The sequence below is a fragment of the Hypomesus transpacificus genome, chromosome 19, assembly GCF_021917145.1.
Source record: "Hypomesus transpacificus isolate Combined female chromosome 19, fHypTra1, whole genome shotgun sequence".
Taxonomy (NCBI): domain Eukaryota; kingdom Metazoa; phylum Chordata; class Actinopteri; order Osmeriformes; family Osmeridae; genus Hypomesus; species Hypomesus transpacificus.
In genome coordinates, this window is record NC_061078.1 from 13811334 (window position 1) to 13822482 (window position 11149).

At 44.6% G+C, this 11149-nt stretch overlaps 1 protein-coding gene across 12 annotated transcripts in view; it reads right to left on the minus strand.

Annotated features, from left to right (window-relative positions):
- mical2a (microtubule associated monooxygenase, calponin and LIM domain containing 2a) overlaps positions 1-11148 on the minus strand; it is a 34190-nt gene extending 23042 nt beyond the window's left edge. For 2 of the 12 annotated variants that reach the window (XR_006957667.1, XM_047041578.1), the window contains exons 1-2: positions 10908-11144; positions 1340-1725 (exon numbers count right to left, since the gene is read on the minus strand). Coding sequence is in view for 11 of the 12 variants with exons in the window: in XM_047041578.1 (XP_046897534.1) it covers positions 1340-1600 (261 nt within the window). In the remaining variant the exon portion in view is untranslated. Of the gene's footprint in view, positions 1-1339; positions 1726-10907 lie in introns of all 12 variants that reach the window. The other 10 variants (XM_047041586.1, XM_047041588.1, XM_047041582.1 and 7 more) reach the window with 9 other exon arrangements.
- Position 11149: the final 1 nt, after the last annotated feature.

Sequence of the window (11149 nt, forward strand, 5' to 3'; positions counted from 1 at the left end):
CCATCACTTAGATCATTCTTTCCCCCAGGAAGAGACAGATCATTTGTCAGGCTGTGGTACAGTAGGATGGTGTGCCCTGTCGTTAATCAGACGAGCAAGACAGACTCTCTCGCCGTGGGAGTAGCTGCATTGTATTGTGGGCGTTGTTAGCTTGGTTGATTCTTAAACACCTTAATCCCCTACTCAATACAAACTTAAGATGAAAGCAGAGTAAAACAATCGATTCCCTTTTAGGAAGGCTTTCACAGGACACAGAACCCTGTTCTGTGAAACTTTTTTTATACAGATTTTCTTAATGCTCTTAATTTTAACCACCAGTGTGCTATTGCTTTGATGGGTGACTTTTTTCAGCAGAAAACCCCAAAATATCTGGCAGAGGAATAAAGACAATTAGGCACTGTAATACTTAATTACAACCTGGGCCTAACTACTGCAAGTTTGTGTATGTGTCTGCGTGTGTGTGTGTGTGGTTGGTTTATGACTGGTATCAGAGAGAACTTGTAAAAATGTAGCTCATTTTAAAGCACTTAAAACACACTTTAATAACAATTTGGGCAAGTTTCCAAGCTTTTAGTAAGGGCCTATAAAGAACGGCTGCAGTGGAACCTTGAACAATTATCCTTCTTGTTGACTGAGGCTGTCTGAGGATGCGTGCTATGAAAGCACCCTGGTGACTGATGGAGAGTGCCGCTGCGGAGCTTTGTGACGCACCTCCAGTCTGCCCAGCTGCAAACTCATACCTCAGGGAACGTTCTGATTGGAGAAAAAGTACGAAGGCGTCTGGGTGACTGTGTGTCCCACTGTCTGTCTCTGTGTGTGTGTGTGTGTGTGTGTGTATCTGTGGCCCAATGTGTTATCATTCATACAGTACAGAGACCACAGACTGTCTCAGCTGTTTATGTGTGCCAGCTGCAGTTAGGGGCGAGTAGGAGCTGATTTCATGTTTCTGGACAGGTGCTGTCTGAAGTGACGACACTGCCACAGGCTTTCTCTCTGGGACACATCCTTCCTGATGTGAGACAAAGTGCTGATTACGTCTGAGCGACCACACTGAGAATCAACCACGAGTGGGTGTCATCGTGATTTATGAGACAGATATACAGTTACATTCCATAGAAAAGAAAATATATGGGCCGTCACCTACATTTGATATCTTTCCTCGATTATCATTCAGAGGTCTTGTTTCATATGAATGTGGTGTGTGGTGCACTCATAAACACAAACGTCCGTGTCGCCATTGTCTTCCATGCAACAGATGCTGGTGATGGCCAACAGTGATGGCCCACAAAATAAAAGACCTTTCTCCACGATATCCCATGGCGGTGTTTCTCAGTCTTACCTTGGTGCCCAGGCAGGCTTGGCCTTTCCTGTACTCCTTGTGGCAGGTCCTTTTGTCCAGCTTGCTCCAGAGAGCCTTGGCCCTCCAGGAGGTGAGCTTGGCCTTCAGGCTGCTGTAGAAGGTCTCATGGTCCAGAGGGTCCACATCTAGCTGCCTGCACAAAAGGTTGAAGCTCTGCAAAGTTCCTTTACATGTGGAGGCCTGAATAAAGCTCTCGAAGAGCTTCCCTGCCTGGTCTCTATCCTCTTCTGGCTCCGCCATCTTCTCCAGCGAAAGTCAAGGGTCTTGGGCTGGTGGTCAGCTTCTCTCTCCTTCCCCCTGCTGTCTTACTGGCTGGCAGACTGACTGGTTAGTCCTTCGGCCTAGCCCGTACAGTCATGCCCAATCTGAGGGAGAAGAAAATAACATGCAGAATCAGTCTGACTTCTTCAGAAGGGTGGAATCTCTAACAGATGGCTTTATGTAACTGAATAGGGAAACGATTTGAAATGTTTAACAGGCCAGAGATAATGTTTCTTTCTTTGCAGTGCAACAGCTCGGACCCAAAAAAAAATCTTTAACAAATATATATATTGAATTGTTTAACATTGCCCCTTTAAGCAACCATAAAAATGAATGAAGGTTTTCGACATATATAGTCACTTTGGTATTGTATATGTTATATTATTTGTTTAAGAGTATCTAACAATCCAAGTATGGATGTTAGAGGAGTACATACTGTAGTCCCAGGCATGTTTCAAGATCTTAAAATAGTACAGTGCATTTCAAGACGTGTTGTAGTCCCTCGTATTCTGTCGACTGACTGACATTTCTCAAGTAGATCATTGAACTGGTAAGTGACAAGCAGAATTCTAAAAAGAAAATTCAAACAAAGGACTACATTTAATTATGTGCAAAGCCAGACAGAGAGAGACAAGAGACACTTAGGTCAGACAGGTCTAGCCATGCCTGTTTGCATTTCCGTGACACAGCACTAGTGCTGGCTGTGGACATACTGCTAAGTAGGCAGAAAAGAAGTGTTGGTCTTGTGGTTTTGGCTCTCCAGTTGAAAACTAGACAGAGAGGAATTACAAAAAAAATATAGAACCAGGACACCTCTTCCTCCAGTAGACGCTCCCTAAAATTGTGTCTTTTTAGTCGACACCCCTTAGAATATCAAAGGCCTTTTCTTTCATAAGACAATATTGACAGTTTTCAAAGGCCAGGAGGGCTTTAAGAGATGAGAACAACCCCTTGACGACAACTGCATTCCAGGACTGTCTTGTTATCCCTTCCACTGGCCACCCTCTTTTCTCAGTGAGAGCTTTGCCCCACATGTTAACATACGCTGGCATACTGTTCATGTGAAAGTTAAATAAATCTGGAACCACCCTCACGCACCCCTCTATCACGAAATGGAACTCGCACAAGAAAAACACCCTCATCTTTGCACTGCTCAAACCACCAATCAAACAGTTGAACATCAAGCCAAGGAATCTGCACCGAAGCACGGCATCAAAGCAGAACATGGAAAAAGTCCCCTTATACTCGCGTGCGCTTTTTGGGTGGAGACCCTGGTTTCTGGGAGGTTTGGAAACGGCCGCGCTTTGATATTCTAATCACCCATAAAGAGCAGAGGGAGGAGAGAGGCCTAGGCCTGGGCCCCAGTGCAGGAATGGGCAGGAAAGGGGGAGAGGCGACACGGGAGAGGGAGAGACCACTGACCCTGCAGGACAGTCTACCCTTCACTCATCGGGGGAAGGTACCAGCCCTGCATGCTGCCTTCGGGAATTTCAACATGTGAAACATCTTCCCAGAATCCATAGAGTAACAGGTGGCATTGGAGATGTAATGTAGTTCATTTAGAAATGGGGGGAAAAAAATCTTTGGATCTTGAAATGCCTAGGTTGAAATCTCCTTTTGTTAGTAAAGGCTACTGGAGAGGTATTCTACACACTTAACCCCCACCCCATGTCAAATCAAAGAAATGGACTACTGGATCTATTTTTAGCTGTTCCTGTCCTATCCTGTTTTGCCTCTACCAGGGCTGTTGATGTTGTTATTGTTTTCAGGGCTGTACTGGGAATGTTGGATTATAATATCCCTTTTGATGACAAAGGACTGTGGTCGGTACTGGCCTCAGGGCTGGGACAGACACCCTGGTGGCCCCAGCCCTGCTCCTGTCCCAGTATTAGATAAGCCCTGGGAGGGCCTCTGGCTGGAGACAGCCACTCAATGAGCCTGCTGCATTCCAGCACCACACGCCTGACATAGCACTGAAGCGCTCCATCAGCACGACACAACCAGAGGCAACGCCCGGCCAACCAGTTAGCCAATGGCATGCTAATGGTGCGGGGCCAACTCCATAGTTCTTTATCTGAGACTCATTCCTGATGTGAATGTTCCTGAGAGCTGAGAGAGGGCTGGTGAGGGGCTGGTGAGAGGCTGGAGGGGCTGGGAGGGGCTGGAGAGGGGGTGTGGGGGAGAGGTGGAGTCGTCAGCCAAGGGTAGATGGAGGAAGAGCCTGTGTCACAGGCTGGGAGGTGGCTTCCTTTTCACCTTAGAGGTGTGGTACTATACATATCTGATCACAACAATGGTGGAAAAACGACCAACTGGTGTGAAAAAAGATCGCTCTATGGAATTGTGCACTTTTGTTTTGTAATGTTGAGCTATTAGAGATTTGAACAGTTACACAGTCATTCCAGGCTATATTGTGTGAATTTTGTCAATTCAAAAGTGCCTCCACTGCACCATTAAAAACCACTACTTGGTTAACCACTAACAAGTAGCTTCATTGCCAAGACAACGTTTTTAGGATGTGTTTCTAATATGTTTATCCCAAAACCAGACAAAGAAATGACAAGCTTCCATCCACCCTTCCAACGATCACTTCTGCTTAGAAATGTCAAATTCCAAGTTTTAAAAGACTGTTAAAGACTATATTACAAAACCATGGGTTTGCTTTCCAAGGTCGACAAAAGAGTAGTTGTTGGAAAAAGTAGCTACTGGAACCATCTGCTGTAGGAGTCGGTGTGTGTTAATTAAAAGGCATCAGAGACAACGTGTCTTTCAGCCAGCACAGCACAAAGGAACACACAGACTACGGACAAAACGGAATCAGACTACAGAGCAGCCGGAATCTTGTGACTTCATCTTTATCTGACAGAATGGAAAACTTAATACAGTATCGTCAGCTTCAACCCACAGCACATTTGTAAAAAAATGCACGCACACACAGAAGAGAAACACACTAGCCCAAGACAATCCTTTAGGCATGTATGTTTTTATATGTAAAGAAGACTGTATGATATTCTTTGCAATACAGATTTAGAATGTGAATATTTTTATTTAATGTCCATCACTGACTGCCTGATCAAAATGTCCTATTATTGACTTACTAAGACTTATTTAACTATTCTCAAACAGTGTCTATTCATGTCCTGTGGAGTGCAGTTGGAAATATAAATATGAAACATCCCTGTTCCACTCTATAAAGTTAATACTCTCTCCTCAAGTGTCTTATCTAAGGAAAGAACCTCCCTCAATGAACAGTGTTTTCTTTGGAAAATTCACACGTCACAAAAACAGTGAGCTGGATGCCATGTTGACGAACCGATGAGGAAGGTTGTCTGCTCCAGCATGAGTGAGCAGGGTGTTTAGAAGTGCACACGCTATCAGTCTCCTACAGGACACAGATGAGGAATGCCAGGGATGTGAAGTATGTACCTGCTATAGCTGGCCTGCTGGGGCACAACATCAAAAGGGAGGCAGAGACACAACACAAACACTCACAGGCAAGAAGGCCTACCCACACAAAAAAACACGCAGAAAATGAAGCGTACCCATAACTCTGCTTATTTTCCGCCAGGCAGATATTCAACCAAACAGGTCGAATATATCTATTAATCTCCTTAAAGCAATTGTTTTCCCAGATGAGTTTCAGTAAAGTACTATAACAATCATTACAATCAAGTGGTTGAATTTTCATTCCACATGTTCCTTCAGCATTACTCCTGAGCTCCAAATGTAGCTCTGTGTTCCATGTGTGTATGGTATGTCTCACACACCTCCACTTGATCTAATGACAGCAAACCTGGTTTGTGGGCTATAAATAAAGGTAGTAAATAATACCCTACACGTCTGCTATACATACCACAACCTCATGGGCGTATAGCCTGCTCTCAGTGTGCTTATGACTGCATCACTGACCTCCAGCAACACCGCTGAAGTAGTGGAACGCAAACTGATGACGTGATGTCCAGTGGTTGTTATTGCAGCGCACACAGTCTGCAGCAATCAGTAAACACAGGGCAGCTAATGACACGAGGAGAGCAGAGGGAGAGCTGGGAGTTCCAAGTTCTGCAGCCACAGTAATTACAGACTGAACCAAAGAAAACCAGGAAGGAACTCTCCGGAAGCCTGATAAGCCAGCCTCACGCCTCAGAGCTGCACAACAGTCTGACTAAAAACATTATGATGTAGCTCAGCGTCCACCCCAGCCAGGGACTCTGGCCTAGCCCTGCCCTCAGAAAGGGCTTCTGCAGTGCTTCCACCAAAGGTCTGTCAAATCTGGAAGCTTCTTCAGACTCCGTTGCCAAAACAAAAGGAGTGCTCACTTGGAATAAAACACTATGTTATCTGGCCGGCCCCAGTGAATGTCAGTCATATAGAGAGGAGAAAATCGTTAATTCACACACACAGAAGCCAGTGATGGAGAGTAGGAGCAGCTGTGAGCCGTCTGAAAGCTGGTCTTACCCAGCCAGTGTGTTAAACTCCCTCCCTCCAAAGAGGACGTGGTTATCTGGACACACTTCAGACACACAGCATGCTAAACGGCTGCCCAGCGTTTTGAAGCTTCACATATGCAATCCCCATTGGTCAAATATTTTGACCTTATCCAGCAGCACATTCTTTTGTTCGTGCGCGAAAATAAAAGAGTGAATAGCTGACAGATGGAGTGAACTACGGCCTGTCAATACTGTAGATAATGTTCTGAGAACACCCAGAATTTCTAAAACCAAACAAGATTTTTAAGGCTGACAGCAGTAGCAGTCAGAGTGGAACAATATCCTATGAAAAGAGAAAATAGAATCAACAGACAAACAGGCCATTAGCAATAGATCCTTCCAAAGTTAGGCTGTAACTTAGAGGAAACTGCTCATTTGATACTGGCTTTCACTCACAGACATTCAGACAGTCAGTCAGACTGACAGTTCTCAGAGACCCTGTATGTTCCCCATCCACTGCCCCTGGGGGTCTAGTCTACATCCTGGGGTGTATCACCACAGCGACAGGGCAGGAATAGTGTGGAGCCAGCGAGGCAGCGCTCACAAGAAGCCATGCTCAGAATAGACAGGTGTCATGTTCCAGAGGAAAACAGCACATGACCATGACCATGGCCTGGCATGGTTATGATAAGACTTCTTCTGCAACACCAACATCCACTGTGTGTGATGGACTACAAGGTCAGGAATAGGTGCTCCAAAAAGAACATCTCCATCACCCCCTTGACCTGTGTCAACGCAATCCATAGCTGCATTTCAACGAGGCACGATCACTGGAGTGTAGTCATGATCAAACCGCTGAGAACGGTCGTGTTTACAGGTTGATCTGCAGGGCAACACATAGGGCCCTATCTTGCACCCAGTGCATTTGACTTTGTACACCGACGCATGTATCATTCCTATTTTGCACCTATTTTTCCTATTTTTGCAGAGCGGACTTTTCCCTCCACAGACGCACGTCGGTAAATTAGGGAATTAACTTGCGCTCCCGAGGGTGGTTCAGCAAAGAGGACGCGTGTTCCGGCGCAAACGTTCCCTGGTGCTATTTTGCAGTCTCACAAAACAATTCCGCCACAGACCAGAAAAAACGTAGTTTAAAATCAGTGGCGCGTTATTCAGATGCTATTTTAAGGGCGCATGCTTGGCCATATGTACATAACGCACGCTTTGATTCTCTCATCTGAGGCAAAAAGGCATAAATGTAGCTTACACATTTACCCAAATTATTCAGGATAATTGCAGTAATTACGGATCAAACCTGTTTGACCCATAGTGGCAAGACACTATATGTAATGACACCTGACAAAGTGGGTTGTCCATCAGAACCAGGAAACAAAATTCTGAAGACTGCGAAATCACCGTTCACCATGCGTGCGCCTGGCAAATCCGCCATTGTAACAGCAATACACAATGGAACAAGCCGCCAGGGAATGTGAGATGACGCTTTGATTGGTTTATTGCACGTTACGTGCCCAAACCACACCTATGAGTAATGTAGATACTTCAGACCAACCCATTTTAGATTTGCGTCGGGCGTAAGAGTCATTTATCCCGCCGGTATAATAGCAACAGCGCCCGAGTTCCGCCCACAAAGTTACTCGCGTTTCGCGTTTGATACTTGCGTTTCAGATTGTTAAAATAGGGCCCAAAGTCTACCAAGACATGCATAACAGACATAGGCCCTGCGTTGATATGCTATGAGTACATTCTCCACCTACACCACACGTGACAGATCTCTGATGAGCTCCCAAGAAGTGAACTCCACCTGCTGTGTTTGTCTGTTTTCCTGTCCAGATCAAAGCCACAGAGAGCTGGCACTGTGGAACTCCATCTTAAAACGTTAGAGGCCAGACTCAACTCCTTTTTAAGTCCCCTTAATGACCACTCTGGTTCCGTAGCAGCTTGTGTACACCAGGGATCTGGTTCATGTGGAGGCGAGGAGGAAACACTGCTGAAGATCAGCGGTTGGGAGAACTCCCTGTGAGAGGATCAACCAATCCAAATCCTGCATCCCTGACCTCTGACTTCCTTTTCCTGTCCTGGTGCTGAGGCTGAAGCCTGGAAACATGCGGTCACTTCCACAGTGTGTATCTAGGACGGAAACAAACTGCCGGGAGGAAGGAGAAAGTTTACAGGCCTCCTCTGGGAATACTGTGAGGAGCCTGGTCAACAGGCCTTCAACCAGTCAGGCTGGTCGGAACACACAACTCCCTCTGTATTTCTACCTGATAGTCTGAAAGGTTTACCTGACTGCTGTTTGTGTTTACGACAGCACATTGAGGAGGAAGTGGAACACAGCTTTAATGGTTCATGTAGAATTGGTTATAAAAGGAGCGAGCGTCCAGAGCATGTGCTTGGGGTCTGTTTACATCTGTAACCTCAGTGTTTAAATCTAGCCTCGTTCCAACCGCTAATTACAAACCAAAAGCATAGAGCTGGTGGCAGTCGATTCTGAGGAAACTGCTAGGGCATCAGCTCAGCATTGGCTTGCTACTGACCAATGCTAAGCTTTGGAATTCCTCACCTACAGCATCCTCAAGATTCTTTGGCAGGGAACAGACTTCAATTTAAATTTTCCATGTAGACGTACTGTATGTCAAAGCTGAATACATCAGTAAGGGTTAGATCTTCACACCTGCTTTAATGGCCGGGTTCTCTGTGAAGTTCAGAGAGGCATGTCGAAAACTTTCAGTCTACATTTCTACATTGTGACCTAGGTCTGCATACAGTATGTAGCCACACCATGATCTCTCCATAAATCTGGACTCGGAAAGAACAAACTGTAACTTTCAGTGAAATTGTGCAATCAGAAAAGACCGGTGTGCCAGAATGACATGAGAGTGCTAAACTAGAGCTGCGATCTGTTTGTACCTGTATCTGTGGTGGACTTTGAAGCAAGAGGCTGGCACTAGAACTAACAAATCAATGTTATACATATGCACTACAGTACGCCAAGGCAGTTTACTTTGCCCTGAATTCTCTTTGCAGTACATACAAGGACAAAGTTAATGGAAATTCCAACAAGACAAGAGAAATAATGGGATTTCAGTCAAATGTTTAGGAATGCACTGTTTGTTGGATTTTTAACTGACTTAAATCTGGCTGAACAATCGTGTCTGTGGGTTGAAGTAGCTCTGGACGTAAGAAGAGCCTTTTCAGAAGTCTCTCCATACTTAGCATTTCAGTGAATTCATGAGTAATAAAGCAGGACTCGCTGAATGGGGAAGAGTGTGTTGTGTTTCTAACAGCCACAGGATGCACAGGATATGATTGCTCATTCAAGTGGGGGCGGAATATCACACGGTGTGTGCGAGTGCTGCAGCCTGCTCTGACTGTTCCTTAGCCAATCACACATCTCCTTCCATTATAGGCGACACAAACTGGAGAGAAACAAAGACTACTTGGAAGAACATCAGATGTCTAAAACCAAGATAAAAACATGCTTTGATCCTCTTTGCTAATACTAATGGGTTATTGATCTAAAACTGATCTGTCACCCTTTACCCTTTGAGTAGCAATGTTTCCCCCCGTTTGACCAACCACCAGGGTCTGGGGTCTTGCTGAAAGTCCTTGTGTACTGCAAGTTCAAACCCAGGATAGTGACTCAGCCTACACAATAGTCCCAACTCTGAAGGAGAAGGAACACTCAGATGGAGTGTTATCTCCTTCATCTGTAGACCCCTTCATCAGTCCCACTTCTCTCCCTCCTCAAAACATCCATCAGAGGCGTTACAGATATGTCATTTGTGACCACCGCATCTCTCTGCAGGACCTCCATTTTTTTCACACCCACATGCCATGCCAACCTGCTCTACTTCTCTGGCCCCCCAAAATACTTTCTTTTTATATAGTTTTTACTCCAGCAGAAGCTTAACTACTGTGGTTGATTTGTAGGTTTGGCACAGACACATAGGCCTAAGTGCAGAACAACTCAACTCAGCGCAGCTTTCTGTCTCCGAAATGACCAGATGAGAGCCGTTAGCTGTACTCTCCATGAGGAAGGGTGGTGTACCCTCAATGACAGAACAAACATGCCCTGCTTCAGAAAGATCAGGACCACCCCGGGGAATGACAGAAAGCAACAATTACTGTGACATGTTGTCTGGTTTATTACAAATTTTCTTCTGAAAAAAAAAGTAAGATAGAAATGATTCAATAGATGTCGATTTGAAATGGAGTGAAATTAGCTCCAATTCAATTACTGTCACCAAAAGTAGACTCCTTTTCTAGAAAAAATAAAACTTTATATTAAACTGTTTCATTTTTGTTGCATAGTGCTCAATAAACACACAAACAGTGACCACATAAAATCCCTGCAATGGATTTCATCCATCCTTTCAGCCCTATTTAATTTACAGTGCACTTTAGAACACAAACAAGTCTGTACCTCATAGTTCTGAGACATCTTATCAAAGGCATTCAAAGCTGAATTATGGTGAAACAGACACATTCATCACTACTTTAGCAAGAGTGCTGGTTGCGCAAACACACAGGCTATCTTATCACAGCATGGAGACACAAACCAGATGCTCACTGCTCAGGGACAAAATTCACTAAATGCCTTCATTGCATTGTATTGAAATTAAAATATATTTCAAAGGGTCAAAGTTTATAAAACGTTTCAACTGACAGGCGACGAACAACCACGGAAGCTATTGATTTAATCAAGAGTATCTATGCTACAGACTGAAACCCTGCATAGATTGAAACCCGACAACTGAATTGTAATATTGTAGCCTACGCATAATTTCCTGTTTTAAGTTACACTAATCAAAATGAGTTTTAAAAGTAGACGTACTTACCTTGGTAAACGTTAATTTTAGTTGTCCAATAAAGCGTTAGTTCAGAGAGGAATGTACATGGCCTTTTCTGATCGCAAACAGACTGACAGAAGTTTTTAATTGTATTGTAAGTGTCAGTGCGACTCGGTCATTCAGCCTACTCACTAAGGCTTCTGGAATAGCTTTCATGTATACTGACTCCTACATGTGCATTACTACCCCTTTCTGACTTGGGGGCGGTGCTGAAGATCTTACAGTAAATG